Raw genomic sequence first — 24,803 nt, 5'->3', positions numbered from 1 at the left:
AATCTGCTTCCACCATCCTTTCAGGTCGCGCATTCTAGATCATAACTACTTGCTGCATTAAAAAAGTTTTTCCTCATGTCGCCTTTGGTTCTTCTGTCAATCACCTTAAATCTGTGTCCTCTGGTTCTCGACCCCTCCGCCAATGGGAACAGTTTCTCTTTATTTATTTTATCTAAACCCTTCATGATTTTGAACACTTCTATCAAATCTCCTCTTAACCTTCTCTGCTCTAAGGAGAACAACCCCAACTTCTCCAGTCTATCCACATAACTGAAGTCCTTCATCCCTGGAACCATTCTAGTAAATCTTTTCTGCGCCCTCTCTAAGGCCTTCACATCCTTCCTAAAGTGTGGTGCCCATAATTGGACACAATACTCCAGTTGTTGTGGTCGAACTAGTGTTTTAAGAAAGTTCAACATAACTTCCTTGCTCTATGCCTCTATTGATAAAGCACAGGATCCTGCTTTTTTAACCACTTTCACAACCTGTCCTGCCACCTTCAAAGATTTGTGCACATATACCCCCAGGTCTCTCTGTTCCTGCACCCCCTTTAAAATTGTACCATTTGGTTTAAATTGCCTCTCCTCATTCTTCCTGCCAAAATGTATCGCTTCACACTTCTCTCTGTTAAATTTCATCTGCCATGTGTCCGCCCATTCCACCAGCCTGTCTATATCTTCTTGAAGTCTATTACTATCCTCTTCACTGTTTGCTACACTTCCAAGTTTTGTGTCCTTTGCAAGGATGATTGAAAGATTGTGGTCAGAGCTTCTCCTATCACCACCCTTGCTTCTCTCAGCCTTCTCAACTTGTCCTGCCACCTTCAAAGATTTATGTATGTGTGCCACCCCCCCCACCCCCAGGTCTTCCTGTTCCTGCACCCCCTTTAAAATTGTACCATTTAGTTTATATATCCTCTCCTCATTCTTCCTACCAAAATGCACACTTCTTTGCATTAAATTTCATCTGCCACGTGACTACCCATTTAATCAGTCTGTCTATGTCCTCCTGAAGTCTGTTACTATCCTCCACATTGTTAACTGCATTTCCGAGTTTCGTGTCATCTGCAAACTTGAAATTATACCCTCTCTACTCAGTCATTAATATATATCAAAAAGTGCAGTGGTCCTAATACTGACCCCTGGGGAACATCACTGTATATTTCCCTCCAACCTGGAAAAACAACCATTCATCACTACTCTCTGCTTCCTGTCCCTTTAATCCCATTGGCTTTAATTTTGCTAATAGGTCTATTATGTGGCACTTTATCAAATGACTTTTGAAAGTCCATATACACAACATCAACCACACTACCCTTATCAACCCTCTCCGTTAATTCATCAAAGAACCCAATCAAGTTAGTTAAACACGATTTTCCTTTAACAAATCGGTACTGACTTTCATTTATTAGCCCATACTTTTCCTCGTGCCAATTAATTTTGTCCTGGATTATTGTCTCTAAAAGTTTCTCAACCACCAACTTTAGGCTGACCGGCCTGTAATCGCCGGGTTTATTCTTCTCCCCTTTGTCCGAGGAGTCTGAAGGCTTCCCTCCTGTACCATTGCTCCAGCTATGCATTAACCTGTCTTATCCTACTATTCCTATAATCATTAGCGTGTGGCACTGGGAATAATCCAGAGATTACTACCTTTTTGAGGTCCTGCTTTTTAACCTCCTTCCTAACTCCTGAAACTCTGACTGCAGGAGCTCAGGACTTCTTATGTCATTGGTTCCCATATGGACCATGATTTCTGGCTGCCCCCTTACTGTCTCTTCCCCCCCCCCCCCCCCAAATGTTCTGCACCCTCTCGGTGATGTCCTTTTCCCTGGCACCAGGGAGGTAACGCACTCACATCTGCAGTTGCAGAAACGCCTGACTCTCTAATCCCTTAACAATCGCATTTCTTTTGCCCCCCCCACCCCCGGTGCAGCCGAGTCTCGGTACCTGACCGCATTCCCCCGAGGTGTCAACACCCTCACTGGTATTGAGCACTGAATACCGGTTTGTGAGTGCCACACTCCCAGGGAACTCCTGTACTGCCTGCCTGTTCCTCCTAGTCTGTCTGGTCACCCGCTTCCTCTCCGCTTGTAGCTGCGGGGCGACCACCTCCTGAAACATGCTATCCACAAAACTCTCAGCTTCCCCTATGCACTGTAGTGACACCAACCGACCTATAAGCTCAGAAACTCTGAATTCGAGCAGTTGGTGGCACTTACTGCACATGCGGTTTTCCAGGACACAGTGTTCTTGAGTTCCCACATGACACAGGATGTGCATCTGCAGGGCGCCAGCTCTCCTGCCATGTTCGTTAATAGTTATTTAAACTGTTGTTTTGCTTTAAGGCAATTTACTGTTTATCTAACACTGAAACACTAACCACTAAAAAAAATACTAACCAACCACTGAGAATAATCACTAAAAACACTAACAAATGAACTGACTACTTACTGATGTACCCTTGCCGCTCCTCCTTGTCTTGTGACATCTCTTTTTGACTTTTTCTCTTTATTTTTTAATTCCTTGCGTGGCTCCCTTTATGCTTCGCTCAGTCTTAGTCTATAGTTGCTTGGTTTAGATCATTTAGCTCCTTCTTCCCCCTCTGCACTGAATTTCCGCACTCACCAAATTCCCAAATTTAGAGGAACGAGCTGTGCAATAGCTCATTGAAAGTGTCAGTCTAATGAACGTTGGGCGCTGTTCACCGCTCACGACAAAATCCGGCCCAGCAGTGACCTAGGACATGACAGGGGAATGTCAATGGATGTTATTTATATGGACTTCCAGAAGGCATTTGATAAGGTCCCACATAAGAGACTGTTAGCTAAGATAGAAGCCCATGGAATCGAGGGAAAAGTACGGACTTGGTTAGGAAGTTGGTTGAGCGAAAGGCGACAGAGAGTAGGGATAATGGGAAGGTACTCACATTGGCAGGATGTGACTAGTGGAGTCCCGCAGAGATCTGTCTTGGGGCCTCAATTATTCACAATATTTATTAACGACTTAGATGAAGGCATAGAAAGTCTCATATCTAAGTTTGCCGATGACACAAAGATTGGTGGCATTGTAAGCATTGTAGATGAAAACATAAAATTACAAAGCGATATTGATAGATTGGGTGAATGGGCAAAACTGTGGCAAATGGAATTCATTGTAGAAAAATGTGAGGTCATCCACTTTGGATAAAGAATGGATAGAACAGGGTACTTTCCAAATGGTAAAAAGTTAAAACCAGTGGATGTCCAAAGGGACGTAGGGGTTCAGGTACATAAATCATTGAAGTGTCATGAACAGGTGCAGAAAATAATCAAGAAGGCAAATGGAATGTTGGTCTTTATATCTAGAGGACTAGAGAACAAGGGGGCAGAAGTTATGCTGCAGCTATACAAAACCCTGGTTAGACCGCACCTGGAGTACTGTGAGCAGTTCTGGGCACCGCACCTTCGGAAGGACATATTGGCCTTGGAGGGAGTGCAGCGTAAGTTTACTGGAATGATACCCGGACTTCAAGGGTTAAGTTACGAGGAGAGATTACACAAATTGGGGTTGTATTCTCTGGAGTTTCGAAGGTTAAGGGGTGATCTGATCGAAGTTTATAAGATATTAAGGGGAACAGATAGGGTGGATAGAGAGAAACTATTTCCGCTGGTTGGGGATTCTAGGAATAGGGGGCACAGTCTAAAAATTAGAGCCAGACCTTTCAGGAGTGAGATTAGAAAACATTTCTACACACAAAGGGTGGTAGAAGTTTGGAACTCTCTTCCGCAAATGGCAATTGATACTAGCTCAATTGCTAAATTTAAATGTGAGATAGATAGCTTTTTGGCAACCAAAGGTATTAAGGGATATGAGCCAAAGGCAGGTATATGGAGTTAGATCACAGATCAGCCATGAACTTATCAAATGGCGGAGCAAGCACGAGGGGCTGAATGGCCTACTCCTGTTCCTATGTTCTTATGAAGATTGGTGATTTATCATAAAATATATACTAGGTATGCTATCCCTGCTGAATTATCTGGTAATGAACTAAATATTAAATAAAAACAGAAAATGCTGAAAATGGGTAGCAGGTCAGGCAGCATCTGGAGAGAGAAAGAGTTAACGTTTCAGGTCGATGACCTTTCATCAGAACTGGATTCATCAGTTTATATTCATTTCTTGAATCCAAGTTTGAAAAAGTAGGGCTCACAACAACACTCATGCCTGGGGCACTGTACTCAGCATTGTTTTCTTTCTCTCTTTCTCTCTCCCCTGCCACCCCCCCCCCCCCCAAAAAAAAACAAAATCAAATATCTCTTAATAAATATCAACAGTTTCCTAACTTTCAGCCAATTTCATATTAATTCCCAGGCTTTACCTTCAATTCCTTATGATTAAGTAGCAACATTTTCTGCAGACTGTAGCAAAGGCTTTTTGAGAGTCCAAGTACACCACATTGTATAGCTTTCAACCATCCATTTAGGATACTGCTTTGTCAAACTTTCAGATAGGACTTTCCCCTTCTAAATAGCTGACTGCTGTTTACTAGATGATTGTCATCCTTTAGTTAACTCATGATCAATTCTGTTATTTACCTTGTACAGACATGGGATTAAGGAGTCTATTTTGCCATGTATTTCGCAAACTGGTGCCATATCAGCTTGTTTCTACTCTAGTGGGATCTGGCCAGTATTTAATGTGCTCATAATGATCTTTAGTATCCAAGGATAAATACCATCTATTCTTGGGAATTTACTTGTGTATTTTTTTTAACCGTTTTAGCCTGTCTAGAACATCCCATCTCATTTATGTAGCAGTCATTAACCCTAGTTGATGTGTTCCAATTACATGTTGCTTAATCTGCTCACCTGTACTGTAAGGGATTTGGTTGTCAGCCGTGACTCAGTGATAATATGTTCACCTGAGTCAGAAAGTTGTGGTTTCTAGTCCTACTCCAGAGACATGAGCACAAAATCTAGGCTGACACTCCAGTGCTGTACTGTTAGACGTGCCGTCCTTTTGGATGAGATGTTAAACCGAGGCCCCATCTGCCCCCTCAGTTGGGCGTAAAAGATCCCTTGGAACTATTTCGAACAAGAGCAGGGGAGTTCTCCCCGGTGTCCTGGCCAATATTTATCCGTCAACCAACATCACCTTTTTTGAAAAAAAAACTGATTATCTGGTCATCATCGCATGGTTGTTTGTGGGATCTTGCTGTGCACCAATTGCTGCTGCGTTTCTTACTTTACAACAGTGACTACACTTCAAAAGTACTTAATTACCATAAAGCGCTTTGAGATGTTCTGAGATTGTGAAAGGTGCTATATAAATACAAGTCTTTGAGTTGTATGCTTAAAATCTTTTACAAATAGCATGACTGACTTAGTATTGTAAATTAAAATTTCTGAAACCACTGGGTGGGAAAGAATTCATGTCTAAGCACCTTGGAATTGTGGTATGATTTAAGAACTTTTTTTTGCTTTAAAAAGTCTTGACTTAAAAATGTAAAGCTAAATATGTTTTAAAAAGCTGAAATCTTGACTGCTTAGTGTGCCAACATGTGTGTATTAACATTTTTATCTGTTTGAAATGCCATCTGAGCTCAATGAAAATATTTCAGATGAGTATATAGAAATGTTCAACTTTTTGTTCTGTTTTTGACCCTCTTTGAATTGCAATGAAGTGGGAATCATACACATTAAATTCCTTACCAATTTTAAACTTTTCAATTCTCATGTTTTTAAGTGATGATCACTTTTTTTCTAACAAAAACTGACAATCTTTATTATTACATTTTTAAAAACAAAAGTTCTGTTTTTTTTCTTTAGTTGACTTGGTCACCTATATCACAAGGTTTCAGTGGGACATGGCAAAGTACCCAATCAAACAGTCTCTGAAGAACATTTCTGAGATCATTACTAAGGTTGGTGTTGTTCATTTTTGGCACTTAATAATCTGGCTCTAACACACATTCTGCGGTCAGCCCAAATTCCATGAGATTTTGTGTATAAATGTTTCATACTCACTGAAGATATTTCAGATGGTTTAGTTTTGAGTTTTTTTTTCTGATTTTGTAATTGTTAGAATCACTTTGGAAACTTGTGGGCAGAAAGTTTTTACTCCCTACATTATCTAGTTGCGGAGGAATATAATTGTTCTTCAGTGGTAAGACCAAATAATATGTACAGCTGTAATGCCCATAAACTGAGATACTTTTCTAATATTTTCTTTGCTTTATTGAGGATACATGGAGGGTAGCAGTGACGTACATGAAAATAGAATAATTTGGAACACATGTTTGTGCTTTATCAAGTTGACAGTAAAAATGACTGAGAGAACTAGGTATCCACAGTTTAGCGCTTGCTACATTTTTTCTTAGCATGCCCATACTCCCAACTGTGGTAGAGTTGAAGTTTAGTTTGGTATGAATAGAGCTTTGATTCTGTAAATTTGGCAAAGAACCCTTGATAGCAGCGGCTGATGTTGATGCAGATGAAACATTCTTGGGAGCAGTGGGTTGCATGTCATTGGCACCAGTCAGTGGGATGGTCATAACAACTGAGTACAGATGCTACTCTGTAACATACAATTTAGCATCCACTCTGTTTCCAATTAGTAGTGGGAGTATGGATTCTTTACTTGAAACTTCAGGAACTGTACAATTGCAGGTTAATCTTCCTAGCAGCAATGATTGATGATCGCCTCTGCAGTAACTCAGATACTGTGTAAGGGACAGGCGTCGCAACATTTCTGAGCTCCCTGCAATGGTACTCGATGGTACTTATTTTTTTGAATGGATCTGTTTCATTAAAAGAATATTCTGGTCAACTATCTGGATCTGGATAATCATCCCAAGAATTGCTTTCAAGTTTTGTTGATTTTTTTTTTCAAATCATTTGAGATGGGAAAATTCAGTCCTGAATATATACCACTGTATGCTGTGCTTGGTACTGAATTTTAGAGTCTTGGATTCTTTTGATTAGATTTAGGACTGAGTGAAGTATAAAGCTCCAGAAGGTTATCCAATTAATTTTTGAAACCTATTTTCTTTGACAGGACAGATGACGTCTAAATCAAATTTTAATTGTGCTCAATTATATTATGAAAGATTTTATTGTTCAACAGTAATGTTATGCAGTAGCTTGGTATAACTCACTATTTCGGTAAAGCACTTTGAAAACTTCTCAAATGTTTTGCAGTTGCAACTGTGTTCATTATGGAAAGGATTTGTTTAAACATGCTATTAATTCTTTACCTTTGCTAATGTTCTGGCAAGGCCAGAGTTCATTTATGATTTTTGCAGAGAAATTTTAATGAAGTAATAGACTGATGGGATTCTGGTTGTGTCTGAAAAGGGGGATAGCTTCAATTTACACTGAGTTTTAGCAGATATTTGATTTCCAGATGCTACAGAAGATTTTCACTTATTTTAACTTGCACAGTTTAGCTTCCTGAATTCACAATTTGAACAGAAAAATCCGTTAACTGTATTATACATTGTTTGCAAATTTGCAGCAAGTATCCCAGATTGACAATGATCTAAAAGCAAGAGCATCAGCATACAACAATCTGAAAGGAAACTTACAGAATCTAGAGAGGAAGAATGTGTAAGTTATTTTTTCATGTGTATATTATAAATAAAATTGAATTGCCATGCATTTAATGTTATGCTTTTCACTTGCTTGAGCGTTATAATGGTAAGTATTTTTTTCCACTTGCTCTTTTATTCTCTGTCTTTTTCCCTCATCCTGAGCCTGAGAAGTTAGATATCTCAAATGGTTATTTTACAGTCACTGGTTTAGAGTTGCTGCAGCAAAAGGAATGTTGGAAGTTATGGTGGGATCACTTTGGGATTAAGTGATTGGTTATTCCCATTTTTTTGCCCATTGGAATTAGTAATTTAGTTTAACCTTTGAAATGTTCTGAGAATTAATTCTTCATCCTTGGCCTCAACCATTATCGTATCCTTTTAGAAGCGGTTGTAAGTATTAATGATGTATTATTTTCACTCTGAGAACTGCAGTATTTAACTTGTGCTGATAATTGGTTTGTGTGGCTGTTTGTAGGGGAAGTTTGATGACGAGAAGTCTAGCTGATATTGTGAAGAAGGAGGACTTTGTAATCGACTCTGAATATCTTACTACTTTGTTGGTGGTTGTACCGAAGTAAGAAACTTTTTTTAAACTTATTTTTTTTTAAAAAAGTTATCAAAAGTGGAAAGATTTGTGTACTAGTTCAACATGGCTGGTTAATATGAAAAAACGAATATTGGTAATAATAGCTGAAGGTTCTTAGAAAAATCACATGAAATATGAAGTGATGCATTTTGGAAGGAAAAATGAGGAGAGGCACTAAATGGTGAAATCTCAAATGGGGTGCAGGAACAGGGAGATCTGGGGGTTCACATACACACATCTTTGAAGGTGGCAGAACAAGTTGATAAGGTTGTTAATAAAGCATACGGGATCCTTGGGTTTACTAATAGAGGCACATGGTACAAAAGCAAGGAAGTTATGGTAACCTTTATAAATCACTGGCTAAACCTCATTTAGAGTATTGTGTCCAATTCTGGGCACCACACTTTGGAAAGGATGTCAAGGCCTTGAGTGGGTGCAGAGGAGATTTACCAGAATTATGCCAGGGGTGATCAAATTCAATGATATAGAGACACTGGAGAAGCTGGGTTTGTTCTCAGAGCAATGAAGGCTAAGGGGAGATTTAATAGAGGTCTTCAAAATTATGAGGGGTTTTGATAAGGTCGATAGGGAGAAACTTTTTCCACTGGCAGAAGGGTTGGTAACCAGAGGATACAGATTTAAGATAATTGGCAAAAAAGCCAGGGGGCAGATGAGAAATCTTTTTACTCAGTGCGTTGTTATGATTTGGAATGCATGGCCTGAAAGGGTGGTGGAAGCACCTCATGGCTTTCAAAAGGGAACTGGATATATACTTAGGCAAAATTTGATGGGCTATGAGGAAAGAACAGGGGAGTGGGACTAATTGGTAGCTCTTTCAGAGAGCAGGCACGATGGGCCAAATGGCCTCCTTCTGCGCTTTGATTCTATGATGGCCATTCACTTTTCCATTAGAGACACTATTATAACAATTAGTGTATTTTGTTTTACTCTGAGATAGTATGAAGTTGAAACCTTCTAACAATATTTTCAAGTGCTTTTATTGGAGTTTTATTATTAAAGATCAAATTGTGTTGTTTCTGGATCCATCCTGTGTTTGAAACTCGAATTGGAAAAATAACATTAGACTTTTGTCAGCTTTGTGCTTTGCACCGAGCAAATTCAATAGCTTGATTGGGCGGGGTAGAGTTTTAAGGCCCAGTTTATATTGCACATTGGAGATTAAGTTTCTCGAAGAAAGCTGCAGTGTAATCCTTCCAAATTGAGATCCTGAGTTGTCAATGTAAACCAGACACACATCAGAGCTTAGTTTCACGGTGGTTAATGCTGATTCAAATTTGTACCAGTATAACAGATGCAAGTTGAGTCCCATCCCTGCATTACATGCTTCATGCCCTTCTCTGTGCTCCTGTTATGTTTTAAAGTGCATTTGCCTATGTGGCTGTCAACAATGTACATGGTCACAAAAAAGCAACAATAGCTCATTGTGGGGTTCCCTGTATAACTGGAACAGCTTTTATTAGCAATCCCATATGTTGTGTAACAGGTCTAAACTTTACAACAGTGTGCTGACATTGTTCAAGTTCACACCTTTTCATGAATACATCAACAGAAAATTAGAGACTTGTTAAATGAGCACAAGTGCCTTACTTTCCATAATTATGTATTTTGGCGTTTATTTTCTCCTCATTAAAGTCATCTAGTGTTGGTGTCCAGCAATCTCGGGTTCGGTACAGGATGACCTGATAAGTGAGATGCTTTTGTGTTTGTGTAATTTAGAAAATAGTAAAAACAGCTATTTGATTGCAGGTTAAAATATTTGTGAAGAGCAGGTAATAAAAATTTTAATAGAATTCAGTACTTTAAGCTATCACAATTAGCAAATTGGTATCAGCAAGTAGTAATGGACTGACCAAAAAAAACTATAAAGGAGTGGGTACTCTGTGAAGTCTAAGTAGTCCTTGGCAATCTGAGTAACTTTATAGCGTACATAGCTTCATTTAACTAAAAATAATTATAGTAAAAAGAGCAGTTGGATGCGAAAATATCGCCTTGGCTCCTGAACCATTGTATAATTATTCAACCACTGTTCTGTTTTTTAGAACAAGTTATATTGAATGGGAGAAAACTTATGAAACTTTGGCAGAGATGGTGGTTCCACGGTCAAGCAAGTAAGGGAGGTCTTTGATCTATTTTCTGTGATCTTTCTATCCAGTATAAGCTGATGCATTTCAACCTCTTATGACTTTGATTTTGGTGTGGAACAGCCCATAAAACTATTTAGAAGTAATGTAGCTTTTGTGTCTAAGCTTAATTTAAGTTTTAACTACCTTATATAACTTTCAGTTTGCATTGATGGAAATTCCTGGTGTACTTAAGTTGAAAGGTTATTCATAACAGCCTAATAGTACAATATTTTAATATATGAACATGCTATGCCGTGACATGGTAGGACACTAAATTAACCACATACCAACTGACTTTCACGCCGATGGTCAGAGTTTGCTGACAACATTCAGCACAAATTGGATGGGACTCCTCTTCCCTCGGTGCTGCTCCTTTCAGACTCCTGCTGATGGAAGGGATCCTAGCTGATATATACTGTAGGCAGGAATTCTCATCTACCGTATGCAACAATTACCAGCAGGGCTCTTTATAGGAGTGGCGCTGAAGAGAGGGGAGGGAGGGAAATGGATGTCGGTGTTTTGGGATGGGGAGGAGGAAGAGTGCTAGTTTGAACTGAGGGAAGAGAAAGAATGCCAGCTTAAATGGGAGAGGAGTGTGGAAGAATACTGGGTTGGAGGGGGAGAAGAATGCCAGGTTGAATTGAGGGGGATGGAGGAAGAGAAGACTGTCCAGTCGAATTGAGGGGGGAAGGAGGAGGAGGAGAAGATGGAGGAAGAGAAGACTGTCCGGTTGAATTGAGGGGGAGGAAAAGGGAGAAGGGTACTTGTATGAACTGGAAGGGTTGGGGGAGGAGAAAGTGCCTCTTTGAAAGGGTGGAGAGTTGGATAGTCTTGAGTGAATTTACATGTGGAAGTGACTTTTGGGAAAGTGGTGGTATGTTGAAAATCCAAGTATCACTTTTAAAAATTTCAGATTAAAAAATCTTATTGCAAAGCATAAAAGTACTTAGAATTAAGCAGATTACATCATGTAAAAGTTTAAAATTTTCTAAAGAAGCATGCTTTCTGACCCTTCAGCAAATGCACCACCAAATTTGTACCTTTTAAGATTTGCATTTCCATCTTCAGGCTTTCATGTACTTGGGTTTTATTTCCTCCAATACAAGTGAAGGAATGTTGGGTACAGCTACAACCTGTACCAAAGTTCGTGTAACTACTTGTTTTCTCATGTAGGCTTATAATCAGGGCTTTTCTTGAGATGTAATCTTTTTTGAAGCTGTTGGTCAGCTTTTGCTAACTTTCTAGGTTGGTATGTACGCTTATAATTCTTCATATGGTGAGGTTTGGATCTCCGCTGGCCCATCCTTGGGGGAGACTTATCAGAAGCTGGGTGTTTCCTTACATGGAGAGAGTTGGATGGGGTATAATGTCTTGGTGAATTGGGACAGGAGTTACCTGTGTCATTCTTATACTCTTTTCCAGTGTTCTCAAAAGAGTGCTCCTCTCTGGTATACATCATGGCAAGACTGGAAGTGGGGAGAAGATGTTGGGCCAGTTTTAAAATAAATGTCTTGTACGTTGGTCAGGCATGCAATATGGATTGAATTGCTATGGTTTTTAGCATTTGTTAAAAAGAACTGATTTATATTTAAAATTTATATGTCACTTGTGCTATATTACGTATACTTAACATGCTGTGAGTGAACACCGAGTGAGTCCCAGCCACAACATTGCAAGTGAGGTGCTCAACCTACATCCAGAGAGGGTTCACTTGTGAACAGGATAACAATCTTCTTGTACTTTTAACTGCATTAAAAATCAGGCTCCAGAAATTTAAGCAATGATGTATAACTATTTTAGATGTACCTTTTTTAAAAAGGAACTTTTTCCCCCCCTCCTAAAAGGTTGATATGTGATGACAGCGATAGTGGCTTGCACACTGTAACATTATTCAGGAAGGCAGTTGATGACTTTCGACTAAAGGCCAGGGAGAACAAGTAAGAATTTCTTTCCAAATAATTTCCATTGGAGCTCCGCGTTTCAGAAATGGATGCACTCAGTTTTCTTTCCCGTCCCTTCAGATTTATTGTTCGGGATTTCCAGTATAATGAGGAGGAGCTGAAAGCAGATAAAGAAGAGATGACTCGACTGTCAACTGACAAAAAGAAACAGTTTGTATGTATTCAAATCTAAACTGCGATACATGCCATAGCCTATACAGCTGTAAAAGTCATGTTCTTCGTGTGCAGTATACTCCTAGAATGTGCATATGGCTGGTCATTTAGTACAACTTGGTGCACAATCTGTGCTGTAAGCTGATGATGACCATTTAGAAACTGGCCAAAAAATTATGGAGTGGCATTCTCATTACTTGCATTGGATGGGTGTTGAGCAGAGTTAGCAATTTAACATCAGATGAAGACATTTGAAGATCAATATGCCTTAATTAAAATTGCCAGGACTCTGGTAATTCAGTGGGTAGCTACTCTCTAATGAACATTTACAATAGAACCTCACCCTATTCAAGTAATTTAGGGTCGGGGATTGCAAAGTCGGAGGATCACACTGTACCAAACTCTGGCCTGCTGAAACTCCAAATTCAACAACATCCTCCCAGACCTGGTGATTTAAGCTCTTGCAGGCAATAGTCTAGGTATAGAGGGAGCAGCTCTAAGAACAAGCCCGCAAAAGTCAGATAATGGATCCCAACTGCATCTCCAGAGTAACACACATTGTGGCAAATACAAAGTGTTACCTGCAGAAGGGAGATTCTCTGGAGCTGGGAGGCATTCATCAGATACTCTACAATAAAATATAAATCATATTCCAGATGCCTTTGCCAAAAATATTCTTTAGATCTGATTATTTAACAAGTTTGCCAATGGTGCTGTTTTTATTTTTCAGAGTGTGTTTCTCTTATTGCACCCTTCAAGCAATTGGAATGTTCTATTCCTGGGGGTTTAGGTGGAAAGACTTCATACTGGTCAGCATTTATGCCTCAACCAACACCATCAAACAGATTAACTGGCCATTTATCTCATTGCTGTTTGTGGGACCTTGCTATATGAAATTGCTGCCGTGTTTGCCTACAAAACAACAACTACAATTCAAAAGTAATTCATTGGCTGTAAAATGGCAGGATCTAACCAGGACCTAAATTAGCTCATTAAAATTAAGATATCTCCTGTTGGTGGATGTTGGAGAGTGTCTTGTGAATTTGCATATTGTAGCTATCTGGTCTAAATTTGGTATTTTTACCCTTGCTAATTAATACATTTAAGAGCTCTAAATTAATGCAGTTTCTTTTGATTGATTTTACATAAAAGGATACTTTTTTTTTAAGTGGTTGGTTGTTGTAAGGTGTTTGGACTAATCGGACATTTAAATTAATTGAATTTTGTATTTAAATAGGTGCAAAGTAACATGACAATAACTTGCCACCTAGTGGAGAACAGGCAACGTGCACTGCAGAGCTGCCTAATGTGTGACATAATGAAACATGACAGGTTCACTGATAAATTCTTGATATTTAAAAGACTTTGAGAGAAATTCACAATTTTAATATTGTAAATCCCAGTTCACCAAAAAGTTGATGGATGTCAACAGCAGTTTCCCCAAATCTCTTGAGTTTGCTTGAGTTTGGTTCTATGTACCTTTCAACAGCACACGTGATGTGGTCTAGTACTGCTGTCCAGTACATAATATTAATTATGACCTGAATAAAATATAGCAATAAAATAAAGCAATAAATGAAACTTAGCGTCTGTTACTCATAGAAGACAAAATGAATAGCGCACAAAAGTTTGGATGTCATTGCATCGAATTCCACCTACATTTCCTCACTTCTCCCCTCTCCATGATTTTTCTTCCATTTTTTTTCTATCTGAAGAAAATGAAAAGTTGCCAGGAATTAAAAAAAAAAGTAAACTAAGAACCATAGAAATGATGTATATTGCCCTGATTGAATTTCTCAAGTTAGAAAAAAAGGGTCACATCTTCCTTTTGAGCTGCATTTGCTTCCAGTTTAGCAAGGCGCCATTAGTTTTTGCTAATCAGTTAAACTTCCCCAGGTGGTTCCACAACTGCAATAATTTAAATTAAACATTAAAGGGAAGCAAATTAGGACATTGTTTGAACACTTGCCCACGAATCCTTTCTTAATAAAGGTTCAGCTGATTATTAATTGCACTTGTTAGCAGCAAATGCTCTTAGCAAATCAAGAAATAAAATCCTATTAGAGATAAATTAAAAGTGATGGAAGCATCCAAATTCTTTGCGCTTTCAAGAATACAGAAAACATTGTTAACACAATGTATAAAGTAAGATGTGTGCCATAGAAATACTCTAGGCAGTGCTGCACACTGATCAGACGACCGCTTTATTTTGCCAATGACCATAACCATATGTCTGGACAAATGTAACTTTTCTCTGGATTTGATTTCTGGTTGTACAATGGATCTAGAGAAGGTTCTTGAAATAACTGATTTAAAATCTTAAGCAGTAAGCAGGCAATGATACCAAGTAATTACCATTGCAATTTGATTTAATTTATTTTGGATACTGTTTGGGTATTGCACATGGTGAGTTAAGAGCAAGTGTGATGTTCAGGTTCACAGCTCGACAGCTATGCTCCTACCTCAGCTTGTACCCCAACTCTTCGAAAACTTTGTTAGGTCCCATAGCACCATTTACAATGAATTATAATCAGATTGCGACAAACTGCTGTACTTCTTTAGGGAATCACTGGAAGGAACCAGCATTAAAGGCAAGGCAGAGAGGCTATTCCTCTCCCTCCCAGGCTGTAGAAATGAAGTCAGTGGGATTGGAGGGCAGGAAGATAATTGGACTGGGCCACAGGACTTTGATGCTGCAGGATAGAAGAGGCTGAATAGGATGGCGAAGTGGGGTGGGGGAAGAAACGGAAGGAAGAGCATGGTTAGAGGGGAGGGAGAATGTAGAATTGGGTTAGAGGCAGTGGAGATATTTGAATGATGTTGGAGCATACAGGAACTTGCTGCACTTTTGAGACCAGTGATGCCACCATAATATGTCTGGCAAGAGTGGAGGCAAGGGGAGGGAAGGCCATGTAATTGACCCGATGGAGGTTCTGACTTTTCTGACTTCATTTCTACAGCCTGGGAGGGAGAGGAATAACCTCTCTGCCTTGCCTTTAATGCTGGTTCCTTCCAGTGATTCCCTAAAGAAGTACAGCTGTGCAGTTTGTTGCAATCTGAATATATTTTAAATCAGTTATTTCACGATCCTTCTCTAGATCCATTGTACAACCAGAATTCAAATCCAGAGAAAAGTTACATTTGTCCAAACATATGGTTATGGTCATTGGCAAAATAAAACGGTCGTCTGATCAGCGTGCAGCACTGCCTGGAGTATTTCTATTGCACACATCTTAGACAATCTGAATATAATTCATTGTTAATGGTGCTATGGGACCTAACAAAGTTTTCAAAGAGTTGGGGTGCAAGCTGAGGCAGGAGCATAGCTGTCGAGCTGTGGACAGCAGTCTGAGCGGGGTAAGGATTAACTAAAGTGGCGGCAGGCCGTGGTGAGGCAAACACGAACACAATCAGAGGGGCAGAAGTGTGTTTAGGCTTGTTAATGCATGAGAAAGCGGCCACAAAGTGAGAAAGCAGCTGACTGGTCCAGAATGTGAATAGCAATGGCAGACAACAGATGGAGGGTGGGAGAGATGGACAGTGAAAACCTCATCAGCTGAAGACAATGCGAAGCAGAATAAATATATATTAAGAGTAGAATATTTGTATTTAGAGAACTTGGGAATATGTTTATTTATATAAAAATGTAAAGTAAAATAAATTTACTAAGGGCAGCCTAGAGGCACCAGATGCAGGTGAAAAAGAAGCCAGCAGAAGCAGGCATCCAATTAGATTTTAAAAAATTTAGAGGGGAGGCAGGAAGCTGAAAGGTAGCAAGATTTTTTTTAAAAAAGAGAAAATATTACAATTGAAGTATTTTTTTAAAAAAAGTTTCTTAAAGATAAAATTTAAAACTGATGTACCTGAAGAGAAACCAAGATGGTAGATGGGGAAACTTTTCAGAAACCTGAAGTGGAGCTTTTGAAGCTCCATCTAATGGAAGTGTGCAGCTGCAGGCAAGGCCTGTGACACCTGATAGCTGCTCACTTAAAAATGGGAACTCCTATTGAGATGCCACCTAGAGGAATGACAGAAATGATGAGGAGTGTGCAGAATTTAATAAAAATAGATTGAGTTAAATGGGGGCTTCATTTTTGGATGAGGGAAGGCATTAAAAAAAAAACCTGAGGGTCATTAGCACAATGCCTCAGTACACCCATATGCTGTGCTGCAGTCCCGCTCTTACAATTTTAAATATTTATATGAAAACTAGTGTCGCAAATGATCTTTGACAGAAAAATGTTTGCTTGCAAATAGGCACTTCATACTCTAGACGGCTAAAAAGTGTGCAAGTAATGAGAGTATAGCATCACAGCCGATAATGTAATTTGGATGGTAAATCCGTTAATGCAGCACTGGAATAAATCGTGCTAAAATAGAGGATTCCTTCATATTTTGCAATATTTCTTTTATTAAAAAGTACAATAAAATATAGGTATCCAGTGGCACAGATTTTGCTTTATACATCCTAGTCGAAAAGTAAATATCTGATTAGTTTTGTAAATGGTTATCATAAAGCCTGAGGCTAAACCAGTAATATTGTAGAAAAATGTACAGAAGACTGTAACAGCATTGCAATAAACTAGTCTTTGCTTAAAGTGCTGAACTGTTGTTTACAGGGTCCCTTGGTGCGATGGCTGAAAGTTAACTTCAGTGAAGCTTTCATTGCATGGATTCATGTGAAAGCATTACGGGTTTTTGTAGAGTCTGTTCTAAGGTATGGTTGATTAGTAACTTCACACAATGCAATTGCAAATGCTATCACACAATCTCCTTTTTAAGTTTTTCTTTAGTTTCAACTCTTACTTTTATCTTCAATTTAATTTATAATCATTTTTATAATAGTTCTATTTCTAAATTAGTGTGTAATGTTTGAGGTTGGATGTTTTAGTATTGATCAGAAACCTCATTTCTTCACTCATACTTGATATCACTCGAGGTAAATCACCTCGCCAGCCAGACATCCAACTTTGGAGATGAAATTATTTGATCTTCCGCCTTTTGCACTATTTAAGGACATCTCTGGATGATCAGATTTTGTTTTTTATTTCTTTCACTTTCAATTCGAGTTGGATTGTGTTTGCTGTATTGTATCTGAAAATAAGTACTCTGTGATTTTCTCCCTTTTGGTTTCAATTATATTTTTATATCTATCTCAGCCACGCTGATGAATGGCACTGCTAGTCAAATTAAACATAGGATAAGGAAAGGTGATAATTCAGAAATACAAGTAATGACAGACTTCAGCCACAAATTATCTTACTGAATAAGACATTTAATGGGACATTGGTTTATATACAAAATCCATTCAGTTCTGAGGAAGAGTTTAAACATGAAGCATCAACTGACTCGTGTTTTCCGACTGATGCTGCCTGACCTGCTGAGTGTCTCCAACATTGTTTCAAATTTCCAACATCTGCGGTATTTTGTGTTTTGTTAGATGGTGTGTTTCCACCCACATCTTTGATCACTGAGGATTTCAAGCAAAGATGGATTGTGAGAAATGTGTTTAACTAAAATGTGAATTCAAAGATTTTCCAATAACTTGAATTGTGATTTTAAAGAATGAAGGAAACATGAATGTAAAGTCTGTCGTTGTCCAGCCATGTCTAATTCTCGATAGTCATTCACCCCTGGTGCTTTTACAGTTTTTTGAAAGGTTTAAAATTGTTTATGCTGGAATTTAAACTGTACATTCTGTGGAAAACCTATCTCCACTTTTGACACCCATGCAGGATAGGTGTTCTCCCCTCAATTGCAGCCTCAGTTCACATGAAACTTGTTCAGATCTTTAGAAGAGGGTGTTGGGCAAGAAGCTTCAATGATTATTGCCCTTCACCTGGGTAGAAACAGGCAGGCTTTCAAATCATGGTTCTGCCTCTTCCCACTTTACTTTTAAGAAAAAGACCAACATCTAGAATGAACTGAATGCTGTATTGAATATATTTTTAGAAATGGAGAGATGTCGAGTACACTGGGCTGCTAAGCTTACACCAAATTCTATCACCTTTATCCAGAACTCTGCACTAGTGTTGGGGACGGAATCAAGTATAGTTGGTCAAAGAAAGTCTCCATTTTCATAGCTAGCACAGAAGAATTTTTCTCTGCTGCTTTTATGTCAGTTCAAGTCTACTTCAAGGTTACGACCTTGATATTGAGCTGTATATTTGGCACTGGTATGTCTCAGCTGAAGCAGGTTACACAACTGCTTGCCGTGGCAGTGTGCACATCTTTGTTGTTGGAGTCCCAGTGGGCCAGTGCGTTCAGGCAGAGCTAAAACACTATGGACTTTGGTACCCAGATCCGAGAATTGACCCTTCTATTCTGTATAATGTGTGTTCACAGCCTTTATTGAGTGATAAAATCCTTCCAAGTTAAATCACCCAGGCCACACAATTGAGTACGCTCCTATATCAAGGCTACCAACATTCAAGGGTTCTTGGTCACCTTACTGAAGTTTGATTCATTAAAGCAATGCAACTACATGGGTTAACATGGCATGTAATTACAGGTTGGTAGTAATCTGGGATGTATTTTTCTTGAATTTGGGTCCAAAAATCAGGTGATATCAACTGTGAGCAATAAATGATTTTCTGGACGAATGTTTATAACCACATCTTCAGGTTTAAAAAAAATCAAATTGCATACCAAATATGTTGGACTGATTTTCGGTTGGTCTTGGGTGATCAACTAGATGGTTCAACTTTTTATCTTTGGTTTAAAGTACAAATTTCTTTGCCTCCCATGAAATGCTTAGGGTTTCATTGAGTTACTTGCTGAAATCTGTTAATGCTTACAGTGGTCAAAAAGAACTGCAGATGAGCACCCATTTAAAGTTCCATGAAAGGGAACATGAGTGCAGAACTCTCAAAAGGACAAGTGTCTTTGCAGTTTCCCCTTGATAAGCAATGATGTATACTTTGGGGGAAAAAGTCTTTGTTTTCAGCTCTTTTATTTGATTTGTGAAATCTGAATAACTGAAGATGATGGGTACCCATTGGCCAAAAGACATTTGAGTTTGATTCAGGCTAGCATGGTGATGCTGTGGTACAGTTGGATATTATACTGGTTTGCACAGCAGATGATGGAAATGGAGCTGTATGCAAAAAGCAGCATTGATTTAATTTGACGCATCAGTAAATATGGAATTGAAGTCTAAGGGGCGTGAAATCTCCTCAGTTCGATTATAATTTACTCCATGGACACTCTTTATAAACATGAGGAAAAAAAGCTGCAAGCCTATTTCAGCAACACCCTCAATTTGGCAAGAATAGACATGTATAACTGTTAGAAGGCTGGTGCAACAGCATAAAGATCGGCTTATAGGGTCACCAGACCCCAATTATAGTGTCTCAACCCGTAAGATAATCCCAACTATCTCTATTTTTGCGTAATGTTTTTTCTATTAAATTCTGTGTCTTGCATTACTGATTGTCATTAACTTTGCATTATATCGCTGGGAGGGGAATGAAAATGGTATTTTTCTCGTGGCATGGAAAGGGCTAGCTTTACTGAGAAACACACCCTTTACCAAGATAATCATCTTTATTTATCTCTAATAGTTTTAATTGTGTGATTGACACATAATTGGATGTACTTTTATGCACTTGTACAGTGAATAAGAGTACATGTGATAAGTGTCTAATACAAAAGTTGGGTCTGCGAAGAATCCTTAGCCTGCCCATACACGCACCTTCCAACCATTCCTTCATAGTTGAGCTTGTCGTGAAAGCAATGTACTCAAATAATGCAAAAGCAGAAGTACAGAAGGGGAGAAGAGTCAATGGAGAATCTTTTTCTTTAAAGTATTCCCTCCTAATGTCTATTTGAAAACATACACACTGATAAAATATTTAGTTTAAATGTCAATTAACGTAATGGAGACCTGCGATGCTCGGTCTTCTTGCACCTCAGCTGTTCTGGTGGATTCTCTGTCTGGGATCAAATCTCTGCACCCCTCAGTGGCTTCATTGATTGTGATGGGGGCTGTTGCTTCAGACTGATCTGAAGCTATTCAAATTTAGGAAAATCAGTTGGGTACACTGCATACTCTGGAATAAATCAATAGCCCAGTCATCTAAAGTTGCTGCCATTGCTGCTGTCTTTTTTTTTAATAAAAAAAAACTATTAGCAGAGACCGTTGAGCCGGAACTCGATTGTTTTGGCTGGAGAAGGTGTGTGTGCCGTGAGAGGCAGTTAAGAAATAATTTGTGGAACAAAAATGTTGCCCCATGCATGAGGGAAAAAATATAAACAAACTAGTCAATCTCCTGTGCAGCTGCATGTGACGAAGAAAGACCTATACAATGTTAAACTGTTTTATTTTAATGCTCCAAAAGAATGCGATGAAATCACTCCTTAAATCAATGGATGGCAGAGCCTACTACTAAATGGATGTGCACACAGAGCAACTAAACAAATAGCAGAATTTTAATTACCTGTGAAATATCATTTGATGTGCTCTGTAAGCAGCCAGCAGCTGCAATGGTAGCTGGCAGTTTATTGGTAGCATGAAAAATTTGGAAAAATGTCAAGAAATGTGAGCAGTGCAAACAGGATAAAATCTCTTTATGGTCTTATCTGATACTCAGTGCTTCCTTACTGTTTTTCAATACACAGCCAGCAGTTGCAGTTGAAGGACTGCCATTTATTTATCAGTAGAATTAAAACAGTATGAGGAAAATCTTAAATATGAGACACTAAAATATTAATTCTGAGCAGAATAAAGTTTATAAACATATTAAACTATTTACAGGCTATTAGTTGTGATATACCTTTAACTTTGTTACAGTGAGGCAAGAAGCTCAGGCAGGCTCAGGGCAATGAACAGAGGTAGTAGAGTGAAAGAAAGGTAGCAGCGTCACCTAGTGTAGCAGGACTGAAAGGTAAGTATACTAAAAGAGGTGTTGCATCATACCCATTAAAAAATAATGTACAACAGTGTTACTATATGCCACACATGACAAAATCGTGACACAGGAAGTTAAAAGTGTGACACAAAAAGTACATGCAGTTGTAAAAATTTTTTTTTAATATAGATGGCTTGTATGCCTGGGGCATGTCACATCGGATTTTTTAAAATAGAGAGTGCACTGCTATGTTGTAAGTGGAAAAAATAGTAATTCTTTGAGAGAAACTGTAATTTTTGTGCTAATGTACATCTTCAATTAAGTTTCCTTCAGTTTTTCATCTGTTTTAAATTTTTTGAAAAGAATTAAATTCGAAACTTCAAAAAAGACTTGGTCAAAATGGTCAGTTTAACTGAAAAGTTATAAAGCATCTCTACATGTGTGTGAGACACAGTATTTTACACACGAAAAGACCAAGAAATAGTGCCAGTATCTTTATACCATTCTCTCACTTTATAATTTTATCTTGCCTCTTGTATCCAGATATGGTTTGCCAGTAAACTTCCAGGCAATGCTTTTACAACCCAACAAAAAGATGATGAAGAAGCTTCGAGAAGTTCTTAATGATCTATACAAACACCTGGACAGCAGTGCAGCCGCCATCATTGATGTAGGTATCTGCATGGCAAAATTTGATTATCTCCCAGTGGATGTTGATATATTGATAGTTGCTACCAATAAAGCAGAAGAATTAGCTTTTCTAATTGCTCACCTTGTTAAGAAGGTGAGTAACAGCCATGTAGACTTGGACGGTCTCTGGTTTGATCCCTGGGCTGTGCTGACTTAACTGATCCCCATCCAGGGTGTAAGTTGGGATATCGCAGCTAGCTTCAGATCCCCTTGGCTAAGGATTGGAGAATTGGCCAGGGTTCCAACTCCTGACTGGTATCCAGGGAGCACATGCTGGAGTGGCATGTGTGTGGACATCAGTGAAACCAAGATCAGACCTTGCCAATGGAATTGTGTGCCAGGAGTCAACATCTTAGAGGACTGAACAGAAAAAGAGGAGGGGGTGGAGAAATAAAGGCAAATTATTCAGAATGTTAAATCTGTCCGCAATTCTACGCATTCATAAAAAACTAATAACTAATGCAAGTAATCATTGAACTGTGAGGATTTCACCAATGTGATAACTGACCCAAGTAATCACTATTCCTGTAGTTTTGTCCTAAGTTGATGAGTTAAAATAAATGTTTGGTTATTCAAATCTGTTTGTAAAGCTATTATAACTGTTTAATTTGATAAACAAACTCCTCTTGATGAAAATTCACAATTGTCCACATGCCAAAATGCTGCTTATGTCTTGAATTATATGTGTGCTACAAATTTCACCTCTGCACTAGATATACACTTTCCTCGCCCCTCCCCACTGCCCCAAATTTAGATTTCTGTAATACTGTACTGATAAACAGCATAAGGAATAGGTGCAGGGAGATGCAATTTGTGATTTCAGTTTTAGAAATCTGTTTGAAAATTCCCTTCAAAGATGCAGACATGTTCCCTTTAACCTCTCTCTCTCTCTCTCTCTCTCTTTCTTCCCTCTCCCCTGCACACTCCACCATCTTTCAGGGTAGAATGGTGAATACATCTCCATCTTTACTGACACAATTCAGGCATAGAATAAAGTTTTGCTATTTCTTTATCTCCTTTCTTCTCCCGACCAGAAAGTGGAATGTTCCTTTATCACAAGGTACACATCCTAACAGCCTGCTGAGCTCGTTGAGGTTGGTGTGTTTGAGTGTCGGCATTCTTTGTGCTTAAACCAGTGGTCTCTGGAATATAAACTGGCCCTTTGTAAGATCTCATGTGGTGTTGCTCAGGAATCTGGCTTCGGGAGGCCAGTTGTGCTGTTCAGCTGCTAACCTGTCCTATCTTTGAAGCACTTACTCAAGTGCTCCCTGTGGAGAAGTCACCATACCATAAATTTGGCTTGCTTTTATTTTTAGTAGGCCAGTATTGCTTTGAAAATACTCATCTTGGCCTCCAGTATTATTTTCTACCCCTTAGGTTTTTGCAAAATATTTATCATATACCAAAGAATGTTTAAAGATGCCCTCCTGTCCATAAATTCTCTTTTTAAATACAGACACATATCCATCAAAACAGTTGCCTGATATAACTATTCCTTGTAACTCTTGCATAAAATTTCATTAGGTGCAGATTTTCTCCTTCTGGAGTTCTGTTTGAAGTATAGAGATTTTTATTGCAATATAGAAATTTGAGTAATTTTGCACAAAGAAATTTGCCTTGGCCTTATATTTGATTGCAAGGTGGTGTCTGAGCACTATTTCATGTAGATAATTGGATCTGGGAATAAAATACTTAGAAAATGTAGCAACTCAATAAATGGAAGCTTTTTTTCTGTAAACCTTAGATTCTAAGATCTATGTCTGTTGACAGCTACTACACCAGATTAAGCAGAGGTTTTTTTTAAAAAAGGTGAATAATCTGCTAGAATAATATAAATCAAACACTTACTTGTTTTTTTAACTTCTTTTGCAGGCTGCCATGGACATACCAGGTCTAAGTCTAAGCCAGCAGGAATACTACCCATATGTGTATTATAAGATTGACTGCAACCTGCTTGAATTCAAATAAATGCTAATACAATTTTCTCCAGCCATCTTGGCTTTTAGAGTATGGGTTACAGTCGTATTGGACAGATGCCTGCTAGTCCCTTAATTTTCTTCAAGTATGGGTTAACTGGTGTTTGCTTACTTGTTCCTGCAATTAGGTACAGTCCTGTGATCTGTCTGCTGCTGTTTCCTTTGAAAACATGTGTTGATGTACTTTTTTACCAATCAGGTATTGAATTATGTGCTGCAATAATCTGGATCTATATTTATGAAACAAATTCATTATTTAAAAACAAAAAAAAAACTCATTTGTGAAATGCTATGCAGTAAACTGCATTGGTTGTCAATATTCCTGAAAGACCTTGTTTACAACTGTATATTAATAGTGCAAAAGCATTTGTATCATTTCAGCTATTTACCTGTGTTTGATACATAGAATTTTAAATAGTCACTGTTCGTAACAAATCGTGTTTATTGAAAAAGTGTATGTGATGTACAGAGTCTGTACTGATGTTTTAGACATGACTCCAATGTGCAAGCACTGTATACGTTCATGATTTATCATGCCTATAAAATATGGAATAAATGTAAAAGCCATGGTAACCAAATTTTTTTTCAGTGTTGAACGTTTGTCAGGACTTTTGAAATTCAATAATTTTACAACTTTTTAAAAAAAAAATCTTATTAGAATCATAGAAATTTACGGCCCATTGTGACTGTGCCAGCCGAAAAACAGCTACCCAGCCTAATCCCTCTTTCCAGCTCTTGGTCCGTAGTCTTGCAGGTGCTTTAAGTGCACATCCAGGTACTTTTTAAATGCGATGAGAATTTTTGCATCTACCACTTTTTCAGGCAGAGAGTTCCAGACCCCCACCACCTACTGGGTCAAAAAATTTCTCCTCTGC

General features: G+C 38.5%; 1 protein-coding gene across 2 annotated transcripts in view; it reads left to right on the top strand.

The window, feature by feature from the left end:
- atp6v1c1a (ATPase H+ transporting V1 subunit C1a) overlaps positions 1 to 24,506 on the top strand; it is a 61,562-nt gene extending 37,056 nt beyond the window's left edge. For both annotated transcript variants that reach the window (XM_067982016.1, XM_067982017.1), the window contains 9 exons: positions 5,807 to 5,901; positions 7,494 to 7,585; positions 8,045 to 8,143; positions 10,216 to 10,284; positions 12,144 to 12,236; positions 12,321 to 12,414; positions 17,033 to 17,130; positions 21,806 to 21,932; positions 23,825 to 24,506. In XM_067982016.1, the coding sequence (XP_067838117.1) occupies positions 5,807 to 5,901; positions 7,494 to 7,585; positions 8,045 to 8,143; positions 10,216 to 10,284; positions 12,144 to 12,236; positions 12,321 to 12,414; positions 17,033 to 17,130; positions 21,806 to 21,932; positions 23,825 to 23,920 (863 nt within the window). In that variant the 3' untranslated portion in view covers positions 23,921 to 24,506. The remainder of the gene's footprint in view (positions 1 to 5,806; positions 5,902 to 7,493; positions 7,586 to 8,044; positions 8,144 to 10,215; positions 10,285 to 12,143; positions 12,237 to 12,320; positions 12,415 to 17,032; positions 17,131 to 21,805; positions 21,933 to 23,824) is intronic.
- The last annotated feature ends 297 nt before the right edge of the window (positions 24,507 to 24,803 follow it).

The sequence above is a fragment of the Heptranchias perlo genome, chromosome 3 (assembly GCF_035084215.1).
Source record: "Heptranchias perlo isolate sHepPer1 chromosome 3, sHepPer1.hap1, whole genome shotgun sequence".
In the NCBI taxonomy this organism is placed as follows: domain Eukaryota; kingdom Metazoa; phylum Chordata; class Chondrichthyes; order Hexanchiformes; family Hexanchidae; genus Heptranchias; species Heptranchias perlo.
Note: the sequence above shows the minus strand (reverse complement) of the source record. Positions and strands in the feature narration are given on the sequence as shown.